The sequence below is a fragment of the Eutrema salsugineum genome, unplaced genomic scaffold (genome assembly GCF_000478725.1).
Source record: "Eutrema salsugineum unplaced genomic scaffold, Eutsalg1_0 scaffold_5, whole genome shotgun sequence".
In the NCBI taxonomy this organism is placed as follows: domain Eukaryota; kingdom Viridiplantae; phylum Streptophyta; class Magnoliopsida; order Brassicales; family Brassicaceae; genus Eutrema; species Eutrema salsugineum.
This window is the reverse complement of record NW_006256612.1, coordinates 14,349,907-14,377,288: the sequence shown is the minus strand read 5'-3', so window position 1 is coordinate 14,377,288 and position 27,382 is coordinate 14,349,907. Positions and strand designations below refer to the sequence as shown.

General features: G+C 36.5%; 4 protein-coding genes and 1 long non-coding RNA gene across 6 annotated transcripts; 2 read left to right on the top strand and 3 right to left on the bottom strand.

The window, feature by feature from the left end:
• Positions 1-167: 167 nt before the first annotated feature.
• On the bottom strand, positions 168-5,437 carry LOC18994409 (benzaldehyde dehydrogenase (NAD(+))). The gene is made up of 9 exons (XM_024152875.1): positions 5,106-5,437; positions 3,273-4,842; positions 2,860-3,119; positions 2,471-2,680; positions 2,144-2,362; positions 978-2,042; positions 782-880; positions 511-700; positions 168-426 (listed from the first exon to the last, which is right to left on the bottom strand). The coding sequence occupies exons 1-9, from the start codon at positions 5,298-5,300 to the stop codon at positions 194-196; spliced, it is 4,041 nt and encodes a 1,346-aa protein (XP_024008643.1). The 5' UTR covers positions 5,301-5,437; the 3' UTR covers positions 168-193.
• An 809-nt stretch (positions 5,438-6,246) lies between these two features.
• LOC18994408 (pentatricopeptide repeat-containing protein At4g18975, chloroplastic) lies at positions 6,247-9,119 on the bottom strand. Its single transcript, XM_006418050.2, has 9 exons — positions 8,909-9,119; positions 8,617-8,653; positions 8,371-8,431; positions 8,101-8,202; positions 7,647-7,760; positions 7,326-7,469; positions 6,967-7,179; positions 6,619-6,811; positions 6,247-6,495 (listed from the first exon to the last, which is right to left on the bottom strand). The coding sequence occupies exons 1-9, from the start codon at positions 9,060-9,062 to the stop codon at positions 6,395-6,397; spliced, it is 1,119 nt and encodes a 372-aa protein (XP_006418113.1). The 5' UTR covers positions 9,063-9,119; the 3' UTR covers positions 6,247-6,394.
• Positions 9,120-12,396: 3,277 nt separating this feature from the next.
• LOC18994407 lies at positions 12,397-13,650 on the top strand. Its single transcript, XR_002898143.1, has 2 exons — positions 12,397-12,757; positions 13,117-13,650. It is a non-coding gene; the product is annotated as an uncharacterized LOC18994407 (long non-coding RNA).
• LOC18994406 lies at positions 13,573-15,274 on the bottom strand. Its single transcript, XM_006418048.2, has 3 exons — positions 15,158-15,274; positions 14,276-15,059; positions 13,573-14,171 (listed from the first exon to the last, which is right to left on the bottom strand). The coding sequence occupies exons 2-3, from the start codon at positions 14,878-14,880 to the stop codon at positions 13,748-13,750; spliced, it is 1,029 nt and encodes a 342-aa protein (XP_006418111.1). The 5' UTR covers positions 14,881-15,059; positions 15,158-15,274; the 3' UTR covers positions 13,573-13,747.
• A 1,295-nt stretch (positions 15,275-16,569) lies between these two features.
• Positions 16,570-26,689, top strand: LOC18994405 (myosin-7). 2 transcript variants are annotated; one of them, XM_006418047.2, is made up of 42 exons: positions 16,570-16,704; positions 17,087-17,212; positions 17,399-17,542; positions 17,707-17,852; positions 17,939-18,095; positions 18,221-18,279; positions 18,381-18,540; positions 18,648-18,797; positions 18,874-19,010; positions 19,098-19,244; positions 19,328-19,429; positions 19,723-19,780; positions 19,854-19,955; positions 20,038-20,075; positions 20,163-20,289; positions 20,393-20,563; positions 20,641-20,772; positions 20,878-20,987; positions 21,095-21,155; positions 21,257-21,434; positions 21,524-21,729; positions 21,857-21,976; positions 22,224-22,322; positions 22,466-22,573; positions 22,692-22,811; positions 22,906-23,055; positions 23,138-23,275; positions 23,368-23,507; positions 23,614-23,728; positions 23,812-23,832; positions 23,926-24,003; positions 24,084-24,254; positions 24,358-24,510; positions 24,598-24,774; positions 24,879-25,127; positions 25,191-25,261; positions 25,365-25,464; positions 25,545-25,601; positions 25,685-25,741; positions 25,990-26,070; positions 26,182-26,258; positions 26,339-26,689. In XM_006418047.2, exons 1-42 carry the CDS (start codon positions 16,702-16,704, stop codon positions 26,451-26,453), a joined length of 4,911 nt encoding a protein of 1,636 aa, XP_006418110.1. In that variant the 5' UTR covers positions 16,570-16,701; the 3' UTR covers positions 26,454-26,689. The 2 variants fall into 2 exon arrangements, with proteins under 2 accessions (XP_006418110.1, XP_024007808.1); XM_024152040.1 differs by lacking the exons at positions 16,570-16,704; positions 17,087-17,212; positions 17,399-17,542; ... (5 more) ...; positions 18,874-19,010; positions 19,098-19,244 and having other exon boundaries at positions 19,381-19,440.
• The last annotated feature ends 693 nt before the right edge of the window (positions 26,690-27,382 follow it).

Genomic DNA, 27,382 nt, shown 5'->3' with positions numbered 1-27,382 from the left:
CACAAATGATATCCGAGCCGACTTCTTTGCGCATGTTACACTTTCGAAACATTTAGGAGGTGTTATTGAATATTGTATTTTTATGAAGCTAAATATAATTACGGCAACAAAAGTCAACTGGATAGAGTAATGACTACGTTATTAGTAGTAGTGATACATTTTACTACTATTATGATTATCTCACTGTAGTATGTTAAGGATACGTTTTCAATTCCAAGTACTTCTCTACACTCTCAAGGCCACAAAGCTGCTTAACGACCGGCATAATCGCTGGAATCGGCAACTCAAACCCATTAATATCAGAAGTGTCTCTACAATCACCATTATTGCAATTCCATGAGAGATACTGTTTTCGAGCTTCTTTAATGGCAGATCTTGTAGCACAATGCACTGAAGCAGCCCCAAGCAACGGAGGCTCACCTGAAGCTGCATCAAAAGAAAAAGTAGACATTTTCAGCTTTAACAAAGTATAATTAAGATTAGACCTTTAGAGAGGAGAAGAGAGAAAACCTTTAGAGGAGAGAACGCGGTTCTTGTGATGACCACTGTTGAGAATCTGAACGTTGAACTGTTTTGGAATTGTGTCTATTGTAGGGATCTTGTAGTCCCATGTGCCTTCTTCAATCACAAGCCCGTTTCCATCTGTTGTGTACTCTTCATACATGTAAAACCCGATTCCTTGTACAAACGCTCCTTCAATCTTCTCACAAAACAACACCATCAACCAACCTTTTATATATATATATATATGTTAATCTAAAAACCAAACTCAAGAGCTTACCTGTCCTAAATCAACAGCAGGATTAAGGCTTCTTCCACAGTCGTAAATGATATCTGATCTTATAATTTCCGTTCTTCCTGTTACAATGTCAACCTCCACCTGCACAGTTTTACATGTATATTTGCCCATCATGCATGTTACTCATTTAGTTTCTAAGAGAACTCCTAATTAAAACTATTGGTTATAAGATTCTCACCTCACTAGCTACAACTCCGTAGTTGAGATACTCTGCAGAAGAGGACTCTGGCTTATAAAAAGTACGAGCTGATAAGTCCACAGACTGAGCATATGCCTGTTGGATGAGCATGTCCCATGTCACAGTTCGAGCATTCTCCAGAATCTGATCCATTATAGGTTTCAGCCTCTCTGCCAAGATAACACAGCAGAGCCTAACTGCTTCACAACAGTTCTCTGATGTTGTGCTACCTGCAGTGTAACTGCTTTGAGTCATACTGAGTGTGTCGATCTGAAGAAGCCGTATTCTCTCAAGAAGATCTTGATCACTCCCATCAACTTTGATCATACCTAGACCGTAAGCAACCATCTGTTGCACCTTTGTCCATAACCCTTGTCCCATCTCAATACCTGCAACCTCAACCACAACCGAACCATCCCTCAAAATGCTTACTTTCCCTGGAGTTGGCCTATTCTTAACTTGATAGACAATGGGTACTCGAGCAATCCCTCTTTTGCGCCATATGTTACCATGGTTAAACTCTTTCACCGATTCAACCCTTCGCTTGAAATCTGAAGATATCTCCAGTTTGTCCCATAACAACGGCAAAGTATATTCATCAGGCTCACCAGCAACTTCCTTGTAAAACTTTCTCAGGCTTTCGTAAGTGTGAACATTTATCCTTCTCACAACATCAACGTCCATGTTCAGGGAAGATGCTACATTCTCAATGATGGATTCAGCGATATACGAACCTTGTACCTCACCGGGTGCCCTCAAAGACGTTCTGCTAGGAAGGTTTGTCTTACAGACTTTGATGTCAAATGACAATGCACCCCAGTCGTAAGTCTTGAGGGAATTCACTATGTTCAGTGGCAGTATCAGACTTACATCCACATCTATCCCTGCATCTACTAACACATTTAGCTCTAGTGCTGTGAGTTTACCGTCTGATCTGAAACCAACACTGTAAATTATTTTCATGGGGTGCCTTCCTCCAGCCATTACCATATCAGTCTTACGGTTCAGGTACATTCTTACAGGACGCTGCAATTTCTGTGCAGCAAGCGCACATGCTGTTGCAATCTGAAATCATTTCAAGATCATTAATATATAATGACAATGGACAGGCCTCTTGATACTCGATTTCCTAATGGCTTTTTTTCAGAGGATAAAATAGTACTTACAAGCATAGACTTTATGGCCTTTCCACCAAAGCCACCTCCAAGTCTTCTGGTGATGACTCGCACGTTACGCTCTGGGATGCCAAGACATGCAGCAATTGCGAACTGTGTGTACTCGGCTGCTTGAGTTGAACTGTAAACCACTAAACATTTGTCTTCGTCTGGAAACACAAGTGACGTTTGTGTCTCCATATAGAAGAAGTACTGTGACCCGATTCTCAACTGCAGAACAGAAGTCAACAGAACACGAGTGTATGAATGTATTAAAGACATTTTATTCGATTTGATTTAGAACAAGAAAGAGAGAGAGGCAGAGAGTGTGTTCAATACCTCTACTGAGCGTATCTTTTGATCAGCTTCAGCCATTCCTTTAGAAATATCGCCAACGGGTTCGGGATAATACACGGGAGGAACCTCAAAAAAGCTGGACTTTTTGACTGCATCCTCCACAGATAACACTGGTGACTCTATATTCCTTAAATCGTACTCAACTACTGCAAGTTTTGCTGCCAAATCTGCATGTTTTTGTGTGTCTGCAATCTGCAGTTTTATTTTTTTTTATTCAGTTCCCATATCAAAAAGAGTAAAGAGAGTTTAGTTCTCAGAGTTATCAGCTTAGCCGAGGGGCAAGATTGAATCTCTTGTGTGGAATCTTTGAACTTCTTATTCTCTTTGTACTTTATTCTATCACAAAAGAAGACGCTGGAAAATGGACTTACCACAAGAGCAATTATTTGTCCGGCACATATAGTAAGTTCATCTGCAAATAGAAGCCCTGTGCCAAACATAGATATGTAACCAATATTTTTCCCCATTTGAGGAATATCCTTGAAAGTAATAACTGCCAAAACTCCGATTGGTGCCACGTTTTCTCTGAATCCAATGCTCTTTATCCTAGCCAATGGCTTTGTGCTATAAATTAATGCTCCATGTACACAATTGGGTAAAGATGGAATATCATCAACGTAAATAGCTTCACCTGGCAAGCCAGACACTCATGTGTAAGGTCTTATGCTGTTTTTTCTAAATAAACATAGTGACTAAAGATCTAAAAGCCTCTCTGCTTTAGTCTTTTCTCACCAGTTAAAACAAAAAAAAAAACGATAAATAGAACAATATATATAGTACTGACCAGAAGCCTGCAATTCAGCTCCAACTTTGATAACGGCTTCACCAACAGGGTGATATTCTTTACTTTCAAACACTTGCTGTGCAGATGACAGCAAAGGCGGAGATATTGTTGGATTGACGTGGCCATCGATATGCTTTCTTTCTGAATCCCAACTGCCACTCTCGATCAGAGGATAGAGAAAATCAAAGAGAAACCCAATGGCCAAGCTTTTCTTGTACTCAGTGTATGACGTCTCTATGCTGGGCACTATGACCCCTTTAAGTAACCTCACAGCTTCATATAAAACACTGTGGCTGAGTAACTTACCGGTCAAGAAATCCTCAACTTCCCTAGCCCTGATTGAATGATACCCACCAAAAGAACCAAAAGCCAAACGGCATTTTTCCACAATGATGCCTTTTGATGATGCATCGTGAGAGACTACTGCTAAGAAAGCAGCGTTGATGTAAGGCAATGCATTTCCCAAAGGGCGAGGTGCAGCTCGATAGGTTTCAAAAAGAAAACCAGTAGTAGAAGAAGCAGCCCAGCTTGGGATATGAACTTTTAAAAGGAAGGTTTTGGTGTCTATTATAGGAGGAGATACAAGAAACTCTCCCATCCTAAGCTTCTCGTGTCTCCCTGAATTTATCATATGCACAGATGCATCTGCAGCGAGCAAAAGTGTGGTTATGTCAGAAGGAAAGTTTTTGCTCTGTGCCATTACCAGATTACCACCGATACTCCCTGAGTTTCTGATAAAATGGTTGGCCACCTTATCCATATGAATACCTATTTTCTTGAAAACATAGGCAGACGTGTTTTCCTCCATCAAAGCATCAATAACTTTAGATATGGTAACAGCTGCTCCAATTTCAATTCCTCTGTCATCTTTCTTGATCATCGACATCTCTGGAATGTGGCTAATATCGATATATCTACCATATTGTTTCTCTTCTTTGTAGTAACCTATTCCCGTGTTGCCAACAACTAATTTCATCAAACCTCTATCACCCTCACGGTTGGTTGCTGTCAATATTTCCTGAAGCTCTGCGATGCTAACAGGAGTGCTCCAACGATACCTTGTCTGATCCAAAACATTACGTTGTTGACGCTTTATCTTCTCCTTCAAGAACTCCGGGAAAGTGAATAGATCTTTATCAGGGTTGTAAGGAGGCAACTTCTTTAACATCTCTTCTCTGCTTTCTCCTTTCCTCCAAAAAGAGTTGAACCCCAAATCCTCTATGTCGACGTCAGCAGCAAAACTCTTACAAGCATCAGCAATGGGACGATAACCAGTGCAGCGACAAAGATTTCCAACAATAGACTTCTCTGCAGCAGAAGCAGTCAGGTAGTGTGGAGTAGATTTCGAGTTTTTGGAGTTATGGGCGTTTGAAAGAGCAGAGTAGAGAGAGATGCACATCCCTGGAGTACAGAAACCACATTGAGAGGCATGGAAACCTGCGAATCTCTTGTGAATTGGGTGAAACCCTTTTTCAGTGTTTCCGAGTCCATCTGATGTGGTTATGGAGCACCCATTTATGCTGCAAACAAGGGTCAGGCAAGAGTTTATTGAGTATTCCTCGTCGGTTTGGTTTTGTTCAGTTTACTTTTTGGTTTTCACTACGTTGTTGTTTTTTTAGTAGTGTACATAGTAAAAGTATTTTTTGAGAGAAACACACAGACACACACAAACTCAGAAAGGAATAAGTAGACATAGAAGTTAACAAATTTGTCTGATGGTTTACGGATTCAAACAATAAAATCATGACTTTCACTTTTTTTGTGGAGACAAATTAAAGAGTGTTAATCATCCAGGTCTAGAAACTGAGGAATCTTGATATACAAGCAAAAAATGATTCTAGATATGAATTTGAGATTCAAACAGAGAAGTGCATAAAAATGTGTACCTTCGCCACAGCTGAGCTTGACACTCTTAAAGCGAGTGTTGGAACGCAAGAAATCCAGTAAAGTCGTTGAAGGATCAACTGACAAGACTTCAAATCTCTCTCCATTAACAGCGAACACCAAATCTTGACCCGCCACCGCCATTTACGCCCCCAAACTAACCAAAAAAGCAGTGAATCAGTGGACAACAGTTAGCTGCTGCATGAGGAGCTCAGATTTTTAGAAAAACTCTGAAAAAGAAAATTGGCAGAATTAGCTATATAAGAAAACTAGAGTTTGCGGAGTTGTTTTAAGGAGCTTAAGTAACGGCGAGAGGTGGTTGACAAATAGGTTCTTTATAGTTACACATATCAATTTCCACACGATACGAAAAAAAATGAAAAGTGGAGAAGTGGACACTAAAAGCAATCTAAAAGAGTTCACTCTAAACGTTAAGTACTAATAATGAAAGAATTTGTAACGTATAGATGAGCAAAAACGCGATATACTGATTCAAGAGGTGATGAATTTGTAGTCTAAAATTGAAAAAGACTATCTAAAAAGAGATAAGTTTCGTTTCAATGGGATTCTAGTGTTGATGAGGATTCTACTGTTTTACAAGTTGTAATAATTTCATTCGTCTTCGCGAAAACGAGTAGTGCTCTTTTTCTCTCTCTTTCACTGCTTACCTAAAATGCGACTTTGGTGTTGATTGGTTTCTCCAAGCCCTAAATCGATCGTTTTCAAAGCACAGAGGAGTCTCCTGCTCAACATATTCACCTCGTCATCACCATCAGAAATCAACCTCATGCAACATCAAGCGACGATTTACCTCCAATTTCGAATACCATCATTTTCTTAAACCCCAGCCAAGTTTCTATTCTCAGTGGTGGTCCAATCTGGTCTAACCGAACCGATACCGTATCGAATATATTACTGAATGTTTTCTAAGAAACTTGACCAAACCGAGTGATATTTGTTTTCTATATTTCGTAAACCGGAAAATCTAGTAGAAACCAAACCAAAATCTGAAATTGTTTTCTCGGTCTGTTTTATATGTCGAGAGAAACTAGTGTTTTGATTAAAATAAACTAAATTTGTTCTAGTTCGGTTCGGGTAAGCTGATTATGAGGGATGTTCTTTCCTTGACGAGCAAACCTTAAACCCTAATTCTCAGAAGCTGGTCTGAGCTTTGTCACAGTGTCTTGCAATCGACAATTTAGTGATTTACCGATTACAAACATTACTAAGTACACAACTTATGCTCCATGTTCGGGTGCTTTCTCTGTGGCAGCTTCTGATTCTTGGTGATTATCCACATTTTCTTGTAATTCAGCTTTTGCTTCAGAATCCCTCACTCCTGAAATCAAAATTTATCAGTTACAAATCATGCGCTTTTGTGCAAGAATCTGAAGTTTTTTTAACACATTAGTTCAATATCAATGGCTTTAAATGGTTTAGGATACTCATCATCATCCCCTACCTGCTTTCTTCTTCTTCCGTGAAGATCTTCTTGAATTATCGTCTGATGCTGTACCAAGAAAAAGATTGCTATACTTGGTCATTACTCTTTCTTTTTCCTCAAGCATCCCTAATAGCTCGTAGGCATCCGCCACTGACTGCACAATGTGTTTATCCGGAGGCTTACGGTCATAACTTTCCAGGTCCTTAAACAGCTTCATAACCCACAAACAAACAAAGAAACACGAGCTTGATGTCAGCACGATATAAGGACATAACTAACTAGTGCTTGGTCAGGGAAGAGGAAACGACCAAAAGCTAATTGCAAATCATCCGAAGAGCCTATGAACGAATGGAAAAAAAAACAAACCTTTACAAGTTCCTGTAACATGTTGTTCCGGAAATATATGCGAATCATTTGTAAGCATAATTGCCAAGGCACAGAATGCAGATCATTCCCGATTTTCTTTCGCCAAATAGCATGCGCCTCTTCTGCTCTACGATCCATATCTAACGCGCGTATCAACTGTCCATATGTCCCCATCGTGTTCCCTTGTCCCTTACTTAGGATCCACTTTATTACCTACAAGCCATTACACGGGGGGCTAAGAAAAAAAAAACCTCTCCCAGATTCTGTTCTACTTTTTCAGTTACTAGATTTAAGAGAGGATATGTTGCTGGGTCCCAAATAAGAGAAAAAAAGGGAGAGAACATTCAGGTGATAGATACCTGGACCATTCGATGCCATTGATGTTCCTTTTCAAGAATAGCTATTACTCTTTTGAGGGAAGCAATGGGAAAATTGCGTTCCCAAGCAACCCAAGCATCCAGAGCTCCATAAACAGCCTCTTTATTATCTTCGATATCAAGAAGCTGCATAGTCCACATCGTATTAAGGGTTTGCGAAAAATGAGCCAACGAATAAACCAATAACAATACGAACAAGAAACCAAGGTTGAACAGGAATATGGAAATTCTCATCATTGACAAAACATTAGTAAAGGCAAACGGAATATCTGAAGAATATTAATTTTTTGTTCTTTTGCTTACAGTGTTCACAAGAAACTTTATTTTATCCTTCTTGGGTATGTTCTCCCCAATTTGATGCCTCCTAGGGGATTCAGCGTTTTCCTTCTTTGATGAATCCGCAACATCTTCCTCATCCTACATCAAGATGAAAAATATGCATCCCAAGGATCTCATTGGTGACAAATAACACACGAAATATGAACGAGGAAATGCCCAATTCGCAGGACATTTACTAAACAAAAGTACATGGATAAGAGAAAGTATTTGATCATCAGAAATATCAGTTCTGTGTTTGACTATACGAATCTACTAAGAGCTTGAGGCAACTGAATGAGAATTCTATATACTATGTACGTGGTATAACTTATATATATCAAGTTCAAATGTAAAATATCTGTCTGGGAAAGAAAAAAACATAAATTGAGCTCACGCTAAGACTACGGCAACAAAACACAAGGCCAAATCTTCAGTGTACCTCATTTTTCACAAGACGTCTAGGAGATACATGGGAATCAGCCACAAACTGGTAGCTCATCGATTGGACCCATAAAAAGGCGGGCTTTTTTGTTTGGCTGACCTGAGAAATAGCATGTCTCACACAATGAGATGTATACAAATGGAATCTAAACAATCTGTGTTTCAAATTTCATCATAAGCACCAGACATCCAGTATAACTACTAGGTTTCTACGGCGAGTAGATAAATGGTTTTCCAAAGCTTCAACATTTCAAAACTGAAAACTTACACCGAGAAGATGATGAACTGGACCAGTCAGCGCGCCAGCATTACCAATGACTTTGTGATTACTACAGAAGAATGGTAAAGCATAAGAGTCAATACACCGACACTAAGATGCAGCTTGAAAAAAGATTAGATTTTACTCCCATGTTTTCGTTTTATATTAATTCGCAGGAAGGAAACTGAAATGAAAGATAAAGCACAACACGTGAATGAATGAAACTTTGCAAATTGACATAATCCGAGCATTTACCTTATTCCATTGAAATGAGAAAACATTCCTTGCTCACCTACAATTAGTTTTTCAAATCAATAGGATTCAATAAACTCCTTCGAACTGTGTTCATTATAGAGATACCGAACATGAGAAGAGTTTTTAACTTAGATTCGAACCAGGCAACATTTCATACCCAAAATGGACACTTTTAGAAGGAATCAGCTCCAAATTCGAACTCAGATATTCAGTAACAGAAATAAATTATCATGATGAAAACTCAAAAGTGATAAATGCAGAGCGTACAAACGGAGACAACAGCAATTCTAACCATATATTTCGTAGTCTCCATTACATCCTCCTCCGGTGAAGAGGTTTCGTACGGCCAAAATCGTAGCTAACGTCGCCGATGTTAGGTTTCCGGTTGCTCTAGTGACGGCGCGTTTCAGAGGCGTTCTAGGAATTAGAGATCTGGAACCCGCCATTGGAGACGGAGCGAGGAGAACGAAGACGGAGGCGTAAGGGGGTTTCAGAAATTTGGAATTCACTCAAATTATTCAATTAAAATTTTTGAAAAAGCCTAAAAAATACCCCAATTTAATAATATTTGCTAGAAAAATACCTAAACTATTTTAACTTTCTAAAAAATATCTGAACAACTATTCACTTTCTGTTTAATATTCAAACTATTTAACTTTATCTTTTTAATACTTAAACTAGAATTAAATCCGTGCATCTGCACAGGAAATTTATATTTTTAATCTAATTTTATAGTATAATTTATATTTTACAGATATAATATTGTTTTAATAAGTAACACATTTATTGTTATGTTTAGATAATTTTTTTATTTATTTTTTCTATTAAATTTGATTATAATTATAAAAATATAATTTTAATTCTGACCGTTTTATTAATTCGAAAAAGAATATAATTCTAAAAACATAATTTTAACCTGTCTGTTAATATTATCATATAATATACAGATTTACTAATTTTAAGTATTTAAATTTTTAGATTAATTGATTATTAAAAAAACTATATATACATATTGTTTATCATTTCTTTTATCATGAAAAATTTTATTTTAAATTTTAATATTTAAATATGAATATAATATCTTATTTCTTATTTTATAAAGATAATAACAACTAATTTTTGTAATTTTTATAATTAATGTGATCTATATTTAAGAAAATTTAAACTAACTAAAATTCAAATTTGAATTTTCGAAATTATTTTTAAGTATAAATTAAAATAATTTTTTTATTTTTCAGAAATAATTAAATTAGAAAAATTAAATAAAAAATTGTTTGGCAAGAGAAATAATAGATATTCAAAAATAGAATAATAGAAAACTAAACAAAAATCGGTTTGGACACAAAATACCATTCTGTTTTAATAATATATATAAATAATTAAATATCGAAAATTTTATACTATTCCTATTTTGAAATACCAGTTTTGCCCACTTAACTTTTTAAAATCGATTTAGTTTTACTAAAAACAACGAAATTATAATATTTTAAAATAAAATAGAATTTTAATGTCGGATTCGACGTAAATGGCATCATTGAGTCTGTTTCTGGCGATCGCGGTACCGTAAACGTTGATCTCAAGAGCGACAACACCATTAATTTGTGGATCGAGTAGGATGGAACGAGTCGGGATTCAAATCTTTCTGTAATTTGCATTTACAAAGACATTATTCTTCTTTATTTGAATTTTCTTCGACCCCGTTCGATCGAGTTTTGAAAGAGATTGTGTGTAGAGAAACTGGATCCAAGTAATCCTCCAATTTTTTCTTCGGATTCTGCTTGATTTGTGATGAAAATTTAATTTTTTTTGTATATAATCAAGTAAATATAACAAACTATAGTAAAAAATATTCATTATTTTGTTATATCATAACTTTTAGTCTTAATTTTATATTATTTAATTGTGAAATTTTTTTATTTTCACATTTTTTTAATTAAATATACTTTATGATATCATTTGAAACAAAAAATATAAAAAACTACCATATTTTTTTAATACAGAAATTAAATAATAAATATACTCTATTAAATGAGAAACAAAAATTTTCCATATTTTTTTCAATAGTCTTAAACGACAACTATAACATTTCTTATTTTAATTATTATTTTTTATTTGTAATGGCATATTATGTAATATTCTACAAAATAAAAGTTAGTTTTTAAAATGTCTACTTAAATAATAATATATAAATATTTGGTTTTGAATTTTTTTTAAAAAGTATCTCCATCCGGTAGGAGATTCGAAACCATTACCTAAATAAAAGGGTTGAATTGTTAAATAATATTTTATTATTTTAAAAAGAAAGATTTTTTACTAAAGACATGAAAAGAACCTTCTTTTTAAAATAATAAAATATTATTTAAAAATGTTATAGTTGTCGTTTAAATTTATTGAAAAAAAATATGAAAAGTCTTTGTTTCTCATTTAATAGAGTATATTTATTATTTAATTTCTGTATTAAAAAATATGGTAGTTTTTTATATTTTTGTTTCAAATGATATTATAAAGTATATTTAATTAAAAATGTGAAAATAAAAAAATTTCACAATTAAAATAATATAAAAATTAAGACTAAAAGTTATGATAAAAAAAAATAATGAAATATTTTTTACTATAAATTGTTATATTTACTTGGTTATATACAAAAAAATAGAATTTTAAATTATTTTCACCAAAAATTTGACATGAAAAAATTAATTTTTAATTAAAAAAGTTTGTGATGAAGTTAGCGTTATTAAACAATATATATTATGATTAGTTTTATATTTTAATTAACCCAATATAAATATGTTAAGTAAACAAGTTAGTTCTATATGAACGGATGATTATAATTTTTTAATATCTACCAAACAAAATTTCGTAAAGTTTCATTCATTCACGTGTGTTGTGCTTTAATCCTTCATTTCACCAAATAAAACCAAAACATGGGAGTAAAATCTAAATTTTTTTTTTCAAGCTGCATGCATCTTAGTGTCGGTGTATTGACTCTTATGCTTTACCATTCTTCTCCAGTAATCACAAAGCCATTTGTAATGCTGGCGCGCTCACTGGTCCCTTTCATCATCTTCTCGGTGTAAGTCTTCACTTTTGATTTGTTTAAACTTTGCAAAACATTTATATCTACTCGCCGTAGAAACCTAGTAGATATACTTGATGATGTCTGGTGCTTATGATGAAAACAGTATCGCTATTTTATTCTCCGGACAGCTCCATAAACTGGAAGAAAGGAATGGATGATGAAACAACGAAAACAATTTTAAAAAAAAAAAAATTCTGAAATGGTTTTTATTTGATGATGAAGCAATGATATACTTATTCTTAGCATTGGTATGGAATAAATGTTATTGATTATACCGAGGACGACTCACTGTAAGCCTGCAACAAGCTAGCAAGACTTGAGAACTTGGGGCGTATATAAAACTAGACCTTTTGATACTCAAGAGTAGGATCAAACAAGAGGAATTGATTGATGACATACATAGTAGATGTTCAAAAAAAAAAAAAGACATACATAGTAGCTATAGTAGAAAGGGCACAGCCCACGTGACTTATGCAAATTCAACCAGAGAGGGATTAAAAGCATCATTATCGCCATTTCTAAAACGGTTTCTTAAAGCATTAAAAAAAATAAAAAATAGAAAATAAGAGAAAAGCACAAAGATCGGTTCTTATTTGAGACTAAGAAGAATCGATTCTTATTGCTACGTGTACACATTTCATTGGTTAAAAAAATTGAAGGAAAGAAACCTTTTTTTTTCTTCTCTTCTCATTCTTTTCTTCCTCGAAAGAAATTTCACCGAGTCTTCGATGATTTCGACGACTCCTGCCGTCGCCATGCTCGTCTCTTTCGGGCCGAGACGACTCGTCGCTTTCTCCTCTGCTCCAAAATCAATTTGGGATTGAGAGCTTGCTTCATTGAGCATAGACATAGTCGGAGAGAGCGATGGCCTTTGATGGGTGTGTACAGAAATTGGATTTCTGACAAGTGAGAAATCTCTTAATCGAAAAAGAAGAGTGGTTAAGGTTAGAAGTAACAAAGGTTTAGGGTTTTACGGCGGAGATAACAACAACAAGGCTCTGATTCTCCCCACCGAAAATCTCTCCGATATGAGCTCTGATTCTCGTCGACTGTGATCACGAGGTTTGACTTTTGTTCCAATTACTTTCACTTTGGGATGACTTGAACATATACGAATTGGATAGTCTAAACAGTGTCTGATTGTGCTAATTATATGATTGATCAATTATCAATATGTTAGACAAGATGTTCATTGTTTTGTCGGGGTTTATTTGGATGATTAAGATGATAGAACTCAGTGCTTAGTTCAGGTTGTTTACTTTAAATTCTCTTGTCTCTCATCATTGTCTAAAGCATAGATTCAAAATTTAGCTGCAATTAGTCGATGATCTTGTACTACTCTATGAAAATGTTCTAATGATTGTCGATAACATCTCTATCTGGTTGCAATGGTGGGCTATTGTATCCCTTTCTGCACTCAGCCATTCTCGGGTAAGAAGATGATTCCTTCACCTTTCGCTGTGGATTGTTGGGCACTTTCATCTTGTTCAATCTCAAAAACCCATCACCTTCTCTACTTCCATTGTTGTCTCGTCTCTCGCACTGCAACGGCGTTTTCTTACGCATCCCTGAGTCCAGTTTCCTTTGTTCCACTCCGTGTAACTCCGTCGGTCAAAAGTATCATTGTTGGCAAGAATGCGTTTTGAGGATGCTCGAAACTCTTCCACATAAACTTATCTCTTTTTGAGAGCAAAGGTGATTTTGTAGAGACATCAAAGATGATTCCACTGTTGATGCTAGGAAGTCCATGTCTGCTGCTAAACGTGCTGAGCTTGCTCTCATCGAGCCAAAACGTGTTAAGAGGTAACTAGTATTTTCGTCTTTTTTTTGTGCTTCTCTGTTTTACTAAAATCCTGATTAAGTTTCGGATGAACATGTTGTTTTGGTAAAAACTTCTAAAACTATTCTTGATGATGATGCAATGAGGTATCAGCAATAAAACTAGAGTTTTTTTATCTAAGTTTCTTAATCCAAATTAGTAATAAAAAAATACCTAAGAAACCTAAAGGGGTATCAGCGATAATGATGCTCTAATGACCTAAATTAATTAATTTAATTATTACGAGATAAAGAATAATAATAGTTAGGAAATTGAGAACAAAATCCAAAATCATGGATTGGATTGGTGGGAGGAGCAAGCCAATAAGGAACAGTGAGAGAGTCGAGTTTGGCGAGTTGGGTGTAAGTGTGAGTAGCGAGATGGAAGATGCAAACGCGACCCTTGTCGATGAAGTAGATGGAATTAGGCTCAAGTCCTGAGCAGTTGGTGGCGTTGACGCAGAAGAGCTCGTTCTTACCAAAGAAAATGCAGAGATCTCCGATGTCCTCCGTGTAAGACTCGCAACCACCATTTTCGGAATCTCTCTTAAGCACTGTGAACCGCTTGGTGGTAGGCACCACGACACCGCCCTTCTTCTTCCTTTGCTCCACCTCCCAGAACGGGATGGGTTTCCCCTCACTCGTGTACTCGATAAACCTATGGACCGGGGATTCAAAAAAAAAAAAAAAAAAAAAACCAGATCGATTTGTTTACAATTTTTTTTTTTATATAAAAAAAAAAAATGAGAGAAAACAAGTTACCAATAAATGAGGAAGAAATCGCCAGAGGGAGACTGAACTAAGTGTTTGATGCGAATACACCTCTCCAGAAGCTGGTGCTCGGAGTCTGAGAGGTTGGGGATAGAGAGAGGAGCGCGTTGTTGGTAATGAGTCAGTTGAGGGAACTGGCCGGGACGTGCTTTGATCTTCTTGATTGGGTCCGAGCCAGGGAGTAGACAAGTGTTAGGAGTGAGATAAAAGCTTGCGTGTTTTTCGGAGAAGAGGACACCGGAGGCTGCGAACTGGTTAGGGAGAGAATGGAGGTGAGTCCAATTAGATCCATTGCTAAGCATGCAGAAAGAGATGGAATCTCTCCACTTAACGGCCAACGTGACCGAGTCGGGGTCTTGTTGGTCAGGCGAAGATGAGAGAGAGACGCCCTCAACGATCCGATCCAGGCCGGGAGAACCAGAGCCAGAAGAACCAGAGCGGATAGGGTCAAGTGGAGGTAGCGAGATCACTCTTTGCCATGGCTTTGACACCGTTGGATTGAACAGATTGGTTAGATGTACAGTTAGATCTTCTGTGTTCATACGAGCTACCCAGCCTCGTGACGAGCCGATGTAGCTGCTACACGTACTACCCATCTTCTCAGATTACCAACTTTCACCGTTTTATTCTTTGCCGGATCGTAGTAGTTCAAATTTACCACTTTGCCATCGAGACTATCTCCCACATCCTCCAAAGGAAGCAATAGGTACGGTGATGACGGTAGAGATGACGTCACACCCGCCGAGGAGGAGAACCCGCGAGACCCAGTTCGCATCTGTCATCATCTCACACACACACACCAGAACTATATTATTTAAACAACTTAAAAAAAAAAATCAGATAAAATAATGACAGAAACAGAGTGTAGCTTACAGTTACAGAGTTCAAACTCAAGCCACCAACTGATTTTGCCAACCCAGTTTGCAAGAATCGATGCATCTTTTGTGGTTTCTTGCAGTGTTTTCTTTTAGATCGCCGAATCTTTCTCTCGTATCTCTATAATATAAGTCAATATATATATATATCCTACTCATATGTGTATTAGAGTAGGGTTTCTCTTCCCTAGCGTTTTAAGAAAACCGAACCAGCCCTTCCGTTTGCATTTTCCTTACCCCTATTATTATTAACTTTTTTTTTTGGTAAACATGTTAAGAACCCCGATTATTATCATTTTCTATTATTTCTATAATTTTAACCCTTCTATTTTTTAATAAACGGGTTGATATAGTACATGTGTGTGTGTTTTACCCTATATTAACACAAATAGAACTGGGTTTGTGGTTCAAACCGACCTGGTCCGGTTTCTTAATCATTTGCCTTCCTCCCGGCCAAGTTGGTTGAATGACGTCGTTGGGTGCCATTATTGTTCAAAGTAGTTTACTACAGTAGTTAGGTACTTCTGTACTTGTAAAGAAAGTACATTCAATTGATTTTTTTTTCCTCGAAAAAAGTAAAACAGATTCATATGACTCTTGCTAAAGCCCATTTAAACTAGTTTGAAGATTTTATAAATAAACTGAAGCATTGTTTTAAAGAGAAGAAATTATTTTTTAGAAAATTAGAAAAACTAGTTTTAAAATTTTAATTTGTTGAAAGGGTAGTTTTTGTTAAGCAGTAAGATTTTGGTAGTTATTTTGTTAAGCACTAAGGATTTGGGTAGTTTTTGAATAGTGATTTTAAGGTTCATAGAGTCTTTATTATTGTAAAGGAGGAGGAGAGAAAGAGAGTGAATAGAGAGAAAAAAGAAGAGAAGAGAGAGAAATATATGTTTGGAGATATTTTTAATAAAATATTTCCTTTGTTCAGAATTATTTGATGTATTAGAAGGTTTTTTTGTTCAGAATTATTTGATGTTCTCACTTTTCAATGCAAAATTTAATGAATTTTTATAGTTTTTGACTTTTTATATTCTGCATATTGTTTTTTTATTGGCTGAATAATATTTAAATGAATTATAAATAATATTTTTAGTATAGGGAAAATAAAAATTAAATGAATTCTTAAACATCAAATAATTCTGAGCAGAGGGAGTATTATTCTCTGTTTGTTCTCTTCTTTAATTTTTTTCCTTTGAAATAATTTATTCTTATATATCATTATAAATAGTTATTATTATTCATATTTCATTTCTTGTCAATATTTTTTATAATTCTGTTTTAGTTTATCTAATTTATTAATTTTTAATTACAAATCATAATCTAAAATAATGTTAAAATAAGATAAAAAGAAAGGGTAATTTAGGATCCCAGAAGTGTTCGTAATAGATTTTAAAATGGATCCATTCCGTGTTCGGGAAATTTCATAAGAAGTTGGAAATTTCCAAACTTTTGTGGTTGTTGTTGATGATGTTTTCTCCCATTGGGATTGTTGAGCCGAGATCGTTTTAGAGGAAATCTGACCAGATTCTATCATTAATAATGGTATGAGCTTTCTCTTCTCTAATTGCATTTGCGTTTTCTTCAAATCATTTAAAATTCATCTTGGTTTCCCTCTGTTCTGTCTTGTATCAAATTGTATTTTTGAGTTTTTCTAAATGTGTAGCAGTGGTCCCATCTGTCTTTTGATTTAAAAAGTTTTTTTTTTTTGTTAATTGAATTGTGAACGAGAGCATTTACAAGAAGATGAAGAAGAGCAACCAAAATATTTTTTTTTTTATTGCAGATTGAACAATGCTCGAAAAAGAAAAACGTTTCTCTCTTATTGATTTTGTTACGGATGAGAAGGAAAAAAAAAAAGAAGGAATGAAGAAAAAAATCATCTTACTTTACTCTTGTTTTTTGGTATGATGTGATTTGTGTGCAGGCTGCTTCAGCCAAGGTAAGTGTAGGGTCTCATGTCTGGGTGGAGGATCCAGATGAAGCCTGGATTGATGGAGAAGTAGAAGAAGCCAACAGTGAAGAAATCACAGTAAACTGTTCGGGAAAGTCGGTAATTAAGTAAATGATATCTTTGATATGGAGAAATTTGTTATTGAGTAAAAGGTTTAGCTTTTGATCTTCATAACATTCTCCTGAAAGGCTTCATTTTTTATCCTCTGATAAAACGGAATAGATAAGATTAGAAGGGAGAAAAAACAAAGAATCACATAGATGTGATGCAATTTTTGTTTCTTAGGTAGTGGCAAAGGTAAATGGTGTCTACCCCAAGGACCCCGAGTTCCCTGAACTTGGGGTGGACGACATGACAAAGCTTGCATATTTGCATGAACCAGGTGTTCTGCTCAATCTCAAGTGCCGATATAATGCAAATGAAATTTATGTAAGCTTCAGCTATTATATATATACCACTTTTGAATTCCAATTTCTTAACCATTTTTTTCCCTTTGCAAGGAATTGTGTTGCGTACATTTTACCATCCCCTGATCTTAAGATGTCTACACAGTTTCTGCAAGCTAATTTTATTTCTTTTCATGATGAATCCAGACATACACCGGAAATATATTGATAGCTGTGAATCCCTTCAAAAGATTACCACACCTTTATGGAAGTGAGACGATGAAACAGTACAAGGGCGCAGCTTTTGGTGAGTTGAGTCCACATCCGTTTGCCGTTGCTGATTCTGCATACAGGTAACTCTTCTGTTGTGTTATTAATGTAGCTTGTATTATTGTTGCATATTAACTGTTTCTGATCACCATAAATATACCATTATTAGGAAAATGATAAACGAGGGAGTGAGCCAGGCGATCTTGGTGAGTGGTGAAAGTGGTGCTGGGAAGACGGAGAGCACAAAGATGCTCATGAGATATCTTGCCTACATGGGCGGAAGAGCTGAGAGTGAAGGACGATCCGTGGAACAGCAAGTTCTGGAGGTAAGTTAGATTCTTAAATACATACAAGGCTACATTAATTCTTGCAAAAGATAAACTTGATGAGTTTCCTCCAGTAATATCTTGTCATATATACTTTTTCTCTGATTTACTTTCGTGCTTTGCAGTCCAATCCAGTTTTAGAAGCTTTTGGCAATGCAAAAACCGTTAGAAACAATAATTCAAGGTGGAGGGGATGAGTCTCACGTTTGTTGTTAATTTGTCAACATTTCTGTATTTTCTTGACCCCAAATTTAAAAATATTTACGATTATTCCATATGTTGCAGTCGTTTTGGTAAGTTTGTGGAGATTCAGTTCGATCAAAGGGGAAGGATCTCCGGAGCTGCTATCAGGACATATTTGCTAGAGAGGTCGCGTGTTTGTCAAGTTTCTGACCCTGAAAGAAACTATCATTGCTTTTACATGCTTTGCGCTGCACCGGAACAGGTAAGCCTGATCTCCTCTCTGGCGGTGTTAGTCCTGTATCAGTCCCATGTTTGACCTTAACTTGAGATCCGCACTGACGAAAAACATTATATTTCACGAGGTTTCAGGAAGTTGAGAGGTACAAGTTAGGAAAACCAAGCACATTTCGCTATCTGAATCAGTCTAATTGCTATGCATTGGATGGGCTTGATGATTCCAAGGAATACTTAGCTACAAGAAAAGCTATGGACGTTGTTGGGATCGATTCTGAAGAGCAGGTAGTACTTTTCTTTTAGGTGTTTATATAACATGCAGAGTTATAGGAACAAGACTACTTACGTTCTTCTACTGCAGGATGCAATCTTCCGAGTAGTGGCTGCAATCCTTCATCTAGGGAACATCGAGTTTGCAAAGGGTGAAGAATCAGAAGCTTCAGAACCTAAAGACGAAAAATCACGGTTCCATCTAAAAGTGGCAGCAGAACTTTTCATGTAAATGGCTTCACTTGTCTGTGTTCTCTCAGATAAACGGTTTTCTGGTCAGCCGGAATTAGAGCCTTGACTTGCTCTTTGTTGCAGGTGTGATGAGAAAGCTTTAGAAGATTCCTTATGCAAAAGGGTCATGGTGACTCGTGATGAAAGCATTACAAAGTCGCTTGATCCTGATAGTGCTGCTCTAGGCAGAGATGCACTAGCCAAAAGTGTCTATTCTAAGTTATTTGATTGGTAGGTTAACCATAGCTAAATCTTTATTTAAGGTATATTCTTGGGGGTTTCTATGCAAAAGGTTTCAATTTTCTTGCTTACAGGCTGGTGACCAAGATCAATAATTCTATTGGCCAAGACCCAAATTCAAAACACATCATTGGAGTTCTAGATATTTATGGATTTGAGAGTTTCAAGACAAACAGGTGCTTAACCGGTATGCTTTTGTTTTCGCTGATATGTTAAGTCTCTGGAACTGATAGTTGAATTCTTTCATTGCTTCCTACATTATGCTCTCTAAACATTGGGCTGATGGTCTGTTATCAAGTTTCTTTATATTTCAGTTGCTTAGCTCAAAGCTTTCTTTATGATGTGGAACCATATGATTACTCTGGTTATAGGCCGTTCCTTGCAGTTCTTTGGTTTGGCTGTTTGATTATAATTCTTTAATTTTGTTAATTCCAACACAGTCTTCTCATTTTCCACGGGAAAATTGCAGTTTTGAACAGTTTTGTATAAATTTGACAAACGAGAAACTGCAGCAACATTTCAACCAGGTTGGACACTGACACTAGATTGTTCTGTTTTTCGGCTGACCCATACTCATACATAACTTCCTCTACTCTACAGCACGTGTTCAAGATGGAGCAAGAAGAATATACTAAAGAAGAGATTGACTGGAGTTACATAGAGTTCATCGATAATCAGGATGTCCTTGATCTTATTGAAAAGGTTAGCACAACTTATATCCTTGATCACGCCTAGTGTTAGTTTATCGGGTTTGAGTCTCTGATGTACAGTTTTTTCATGCCAGAAACCTGGTGGTATCATTGCCCTTCTGGACGAGGCTTGGTAATGTTATGAAGGTCATCTTTGTTCGTTGTTTCTTTCTTTTGTATTCAGAAAATAAAATATTTGGAACCCTGTTTGCTTCTGCAGCATGTTTCCAAGATCAACACATGACACATTTGCACAAAAGCTATACCAGACTTTTAAAGACCACAAGCGTTTTGCCAAGCCGAAATTGGCTCAAACAGACTTTACAATTTGCCATTATGCTGGTGATGTTAGTTTTCTTCATAACCCTAACCGCTTGCTAAAATGCTTGTGTTGATGTAAAGGCAACATTACCGTGGTCCGATGACTATACTCTTGTTTAATTCCACTAGGTCACTTATCAGACAGAACTGTTTTTGGACAAGAACAAAGATTATGTTGTTGGAGAACATCAAGCTCTCCTGAGCTCTTCAGATTGTTCTTTTGTCTCATCATTGTTTCCACCATTGCCAGAGGAATCTTCCAAAACATCAAAATTCTCATCAATAGGATCTCAGTTTAAGGTCTGAAGTAATGCCAAGTTACAACTGATTTTTGCTTATAATATCCACGTTGATTCTCACCATGTAGTAACATACAGCAACAACTGCAATCTTTGCTCGAGAGTTTGAGCACCACGGAGCCACACTACATACGATGTGTGAAACCAAATAACCTTCTAAAGCCAGAAATCTTTGAGAACATTAATATTTTGCATCAACTTAGGTGTGGGGTAAGCTTTATATGTTGCAGAGAACCCTATGCTTTGAATATTTGCAACAGTTTTCATTTTTATGCTTTCTCATGATGTTGGGGAACTTCCTGCATCTGATCTCAGGGAGTCATGGAAGCCATTAGGATTAGTTGCGCTGGATATCCTACAAGAAAGCCTTTCAATGAATTCTTGACCCGCTTCAAAATTCTAGCCCCAGAGACTACCAAGACAAGGTAGCTTAACCAACACTTAATTCATGTATTTATTCTTGCATATTTATCATTTCTTTGTATATAGAATACTTAAAGCAACTTTTTGGTTCTGGATTTTGTGTTAGTAGCTATGACGAAGTTGAGGCTTGCAAAAAGCTACTAGCAAAAGCGGACCTCAAAGGTTTTCAGGTGCAGTTTCATAATTATATCTCGCGCTTTCAACTTTCTTTTTCTGCTACTACATTCGAGATATGACAATCCTTACTAAAAATTTTCTTGCACCATCATAGATCGGGAAGACAAAGGTGTTTCTTAGGGCAGGTCAAATGGCAGAACTGGATGCTCACCGAGCTGAAGTTCTTGGTCATTCAGCACGGATTATTCAGAGGAAAGTTCTTAGTTATCAAACTCGTAAGAAGTTTCTGTTATTGCAGGTCGCTTCAACAGAAATTCAAGCCTTGTGTAGAGGTAATACATGTTGAATGCGTTTGTATATTTTGTTGGCTTTGGAAAAATGTTATCAGGATGTCTTATTCCCTCGTCAAAACTGAATTTAGGACAAGTTGCACGTGTTTGGTTCGAGACCATGAGAAGAGAAGCCGCTTCTCTGAGAATTCAAAAGCAGGCACGGACTCATATCTGCCAGAAAGCTTATAAAAGCATGTGCTCCTCTGCATGTTCTGTTCAGACAGGGATGCGAGCAAAAGCTGCTCGAATTGAACTTCAGTTTAGGAAAAAGAGAAGAGCGGCAATCATTATTCAAGCAAGTTTAAGCTCTCATCTTGATGAACTTTTGTCTTTTTTTTTTTTTTTTTTTTGCCTATCTTATACCTATCACATTCATCTACTTGTTTGAGTATTAAAGACATGCAACTTACTGGGTTATACAGAGTCAAATCAGAGGGTTTTTGTGTCATCGGCATTATGCGAGGATGAAAAAAGCAGCGATTACCACTCAATGTGGCTGGAGAATGAGAGTCGCACGCCGAGATTTTCGGAATCTTAAAATGGTAACACACTCGATTGCTAACATATCAAGTTCTTAGTCTCACTAAACCTGCTGTTTACGAAAAAAAACGGACCTTCCACGAGAACTACATTTTGTATATATTTTTGTCCTTTAACTTTTCGATCTCTATCTCTGTTTCGTATAAGGTCTTCTGTGAAATACAGAATGTAGTCAGTTTTGTTACCAGTCCACTAGATAATATGTAACTAGGTAAGTAGAGATTTTCTTATATCTCTTCATTTTTTCAGGCTGCTAAAGAAACAGGAGCACTTCAAGATGCTAAGACCAAGCTGGAAAATCAAGTGGAAGAACTCACTTCAAACTTGGAGCTTGAGAAAAAAATGAGGGTACGCATCATTTCATCAACGAATGCTCAAAATATTCTATTTCCTGAAGAGGAAAAACAACAGAAATTTTATTTTCTCAAAGTCACTGTAATCAGTCACTTTGTTGGTTCTGTATGAGGCATCTGACCAGTGTAATGGTACAGATGGAGATCGAGGAAGCCAAATCTCAAGAAATTGAAGCATTACAGTCATCTTTAAAAGACATGAAACTTGAGCTTAAAGAACTCTCTGCTGAAAATGAGCAGCTTAAGGTTAGTCAATAAAACCTTTTGTTCCTCGGAATTCAGTGTCTGTGTTGAAGATTATGTTTATGATTTTTTATATGCAACCTCGTTGTTGTGTTTTCTTGTTGTCTTTCCTTATGATAAGGAGTTGGTGAGTTCTTTGCAAAAGAAGAATGATGAATTCGAGAGAAATTCAACAGCTGAAGTTCCTGTAATTGATCAGACTGCAATCGTCAAGCTTGAAGCTGAAAATCAACAGCTGAAGGTAGGATTCTTAAATACATGTTCTAGATTCGTAACAGATTTTCGGTTTTTCCTCTTGATCACATATATATCTCATCAAGCAACACATTTATTAGGAGTTGGTAAGTTCCTTGGAGAAGAAAATCGATGCATTAGACAGAAAACATGATGAAACAAGCTCAAATATCACAGAGCAGTTGAAGGAGAATGTTTCATCTGATTACGAGGTCGTGAGCAATCTTGCAGCTGAGAACGAGCGGCTCAAGGTAACCTTTCTACACATGTAGCTCAACTAAGTAAGTTCATTTTATTAGTCCCCTGAATCTGATGAATGGACCTACTTATTAGGCACTAGTAGATTCATTAGAGAAGAAAATCGATGAAAGCGATGGGAACAATTCTTCAGATGGAAAACAGGAAGGAAAAAGCATGTTGAGAGGAGATGCTTCGATTGATAATGAGAAACTTGCTTCTCAAAACAGAGATGTAAGTATCCCAAATATTACAAGCCTTTCTCTGATAAAAGTGTGGATTTTGTCTGCATCTCTAACTTGATTCATACAATTTTTGTTCAACAGGAACTGGTAAGTTCCTTGGAAAAGAAAATAGATGAAACAGAGAAGAAGTATGAGGAAGCAAGTAGACTCTGTGAAGAGAGGCTGAAGCAAGTTTTAGACGCTGAGACAAAGCTAATTGAGCTGAAGACATATATGCAAAGGTTTGACGTTTTTGCTTTCTTTCTTTCTCCAAATTGTCCATCTTTTCTCTGCAACATGTTTTCACTAGTTAGTACATATGAAATACTTTATCATTCTTCTATTCAGGCTTGAGGAAAAGGTCTCTGACATGGAAACAGAAGAAGAAATTCGCCGGCAGCAAGCGCTGGTGAATTCTGCTTCCCGGAAAATGTCACCACAGGTGTCATTCACAGGAGCCCCGGTAAATCTACTTTTTCTCATTACTTCCGAGTTAGACTCTGTTGAAGAATTTTTTTTTGACTTTCTTTTCTTTGCCTCTTGCAGCCTGTGGAGAATGGAAATCATGTAAGTGATAAACCGTTCTGGAATCATCTTTTCTTGCATATCGCGAGTCTTTTATAGATAGAATTTCTCTGACAGATTTTGGCATTCTTACAGGAACCACTTGCTCCTATACCGGGAAGAAAGTTTGGGACAGAATCTTTTAGGCGATCCCAAATTGAACGACAACCACATGTATGTGCCTACAGAAAACATTACTCCTACATATACTTTTATGCTACTTTTTTCACTGGCTAAATGGTTGTATGATGCAGGAATTTGTTGACGTTCTTCTCAAATGTGTATCCCAAAATGTTGGTTTCAGTCATGGAAAGCCTGTTGCAGCTCTTACCATATATAAATGTCTTCTACACTGGAAAATATTCGAAGCTGAAAAAACCAGTATCTTTGACCGAATTGTTCCTCCTTTTGGCTCTGCAATAGAGGTTAGGAATTACTACGAGACCAATACATATGTGCCTTGGAAAAAAGGCATAAACTTGAATGTTTTAAATAGTTAACGCAAATCCTCTGCTTATTTATTTGCAGAATCCAGAAGACGACAACCATTTGGCTTATTGGCTAACAAACACATCAACACTGTTATTCCTTCTTCAAAGAAGCCTGAGACATAATAACCCAACTGGCTCAAGTCCAACAAAACCTCCTCAGCCAACTTCTTTTTTTGGGAGAATGACACAGGTAAACAAGAAAAGGATAAAACTTGCTATCTTGGCTTCACTTTTAAACCTTATGTAACTGGGATTACTCAAAATATGGTTGTCTCAGGGTTTTCGTTCAACTTCTTCCCCGAACCTTTCAACTGATGTGGTGCAGCAGGTAGATGCTAGATATCCTGCTTTACTTTTCAAACAGCAGCTTACGGCCTATGTTGAAACAATGTATGGAATCATCCGAGAGAACGTGAAGAGAGAAATATCGTCCTTGCTTTCTTCCTACATTCAGGTGTATATCTTTGGTGACCCGACCAACAACATAAACCTTTTGAGACTCTTTTAGCTTAGAAGAAAGGATCATTTCACTTGATTGATTCTCTTCGAATGATTCAGGGTCTGAAGAATTCATCACATGATTCCTCTGTGTTGGGTACACCATCAAAGTCATCTGAAGAAACACTACCAACCAAGGCCGCTGAGTCGTCTGAAGAAAATTCAACCGCTGAGTCAAATTCACCAAAACAGCCACCTGAGGAGAATTCGCCAGCTAGAGAGGGCCAAGCAGCAAAGTCGCCAGAAAACTCTTGGAAAAGCATTATTGGGATTTTGAATCACAACCTCTTCATATGGAAGAAGAATTATGTAAGAATACTTAAGCTTCACATTACTGTTTTAACTTTCCTACTAAAAACGTTCTCTTTTCAGGTTCCTCCATTTCTCGTTCAGAAGATCTTCATCCAAACATTCCAATACATCAATGTCCAACTCTTCAACAGGTACGTAATTGTTTCTATCCCCTCATTGACTTTAACCGGAGGAAAAAAAGACATGCCATGCCATATCAACCATTAAACTAGAGCTGTTATTTTACCGATGCAGTCTTCTCCTCGAACGAGAACACTGCTCATTCAACGTGAGCAAGGAAGTGAAGGCAGGGTTAGATGAACTAGAGTCATGGTGTAGCCAAGCGACTGAAGAGGTAAAAAATGGTCTGAAAACAACTTTAGTAACAAAACATTTTTAGGGTCATATGATTTCACTTGTTACTCTTGAATGCAGTTTGTGGGATCTTCATGGGATGAACTCAAACACACAAGACAAGCCGTAGTGCTCCTGGTTTGTCTTCTTCTCTTGATACTATACCACTCTCCCTCTTCTTTCTCGTTCCTGAATGAATGTTGATGGGCTTCTTCTTTCAGGTTACAGAACCAAAGTCCACAATTACATACGAAGAACTTACAACTAACCTGTGCCCGGTAACACTCTGCTTCTCTGATGTCACAACTCACATTAAAGAACAATTAGATACCAGGAAGAAAAGAACAAAAATGACAGGCTTCAGAATCACAATATGTGCAAAGATATCTAAACATAACGAGGAAAGCGTGGAGAACCGACTAGGCCTAAAAATAACTCCTTTTTCCTTCGTAGCCTTCTGTTATATTTAGAAAGATTGAGGTTGAATCTTGGTTAACCCTTTTTCTGATCTTTCTCTGTCTATCAGGTTCTTAGTACTCAGCAACTGTATAGGATATGTACCCTTTGCGAGAATGAAGACCACGACAATCATAACCTATCGCCAGAGGTACGTTGCGCTGAACAACTTCACCGAGATCTGATAAACCCGAAGAAAAAAAAAAGACAAGAGCTATTGCCTTTTCTATTTCGTGTATTCATGTTGATTTGAATATTGCAGGTGATTTCCAACTTAAAACTATTATTGAAAAAAGAAGATGAAGACAGCCATTCCTTTTTATTAGACAACGATTCCAGGTACTAGCTAATGTCATTATCGTCGTTTATTAAACTCCTTGAAGATTTTAGCCTAATTATTTGTTGTGTGAACACGACAGCATCCCTTTTGAAACCGATGAAATCTCGAACTGTATGCAAGAGAAGGACTTTGCGAATGTAAAATCAGCTTCCGAGCTCGCTGATAACCCCAACTTCCACTTTCTTAAGGATTGATTGACAATATTGTTTGAGCCTTCTTCCTCCTAATTATAGGGCCTCTAAATGCTACCATTGATGATTCGCCTGACCTGTATATTACAATTCCTTTTTCGGTTTTGAGTTTGTAGAAACCTATTAGATTTCTTTTTCTAGTAGTTTCCCCCCAAGAGCGTTTTGCAGTTGAGCGTCTAGTCTGTACGGCTCTCGCTGTCTTCTTTTCACCCTCGTTACTTGTAGGTCAAACAATCTCAAGGCGGGAATTATTAAAGCTATGTAAAACAATGCTTTTTTAAAAAATAATTTTATGAATATAATTATTATTATGAGACCCAGGACAGCCAAGTGGGCCATCGAAATATTTGGGCTTCAGCCACTTAGCCCAGATTGGTACTTCGTTGCCACGTCATTTCGGTCAACCAAAAATCACAATGGTTTAGATAAATGAGAGCTTTAACGAATAAACCGGTTTGTTTTTGGTCCAATTTACGCATATAACATGAGATTGATTTGATATGCACGAAGGAGATGCATGAACATAACTTTATTTTCCTTTTGTCAACTCTTCTAGGGTAAAACTAGAAAGTATGATATCGAAGAATTTTAATTAAAGAAACGTTGACAATGGACAACCCGTATAAACTGAAGCAAAAACAGCATTATAATTGAACCACATTGTTCAGATAGGTCTGATATTTTATTAAAATAAGGGTTGAAAAGAAAGACGATAAAATTTTCGGGCAAAATGCAATGTACATCTGCAAGAATCTTGGGAGACGGCTTTAAATTAAGTATTTAACCGTTTTCCAAAGCATTTTAATACCATGACAATTAAAGTTCTTAACACCTTGTCTTTACTATAATTAGCTACTACCATCCATGTTGTGCATGATTATTATATTACTATTCTATTAATCAAATGTAGTTCTGCTCATATTCATACCACA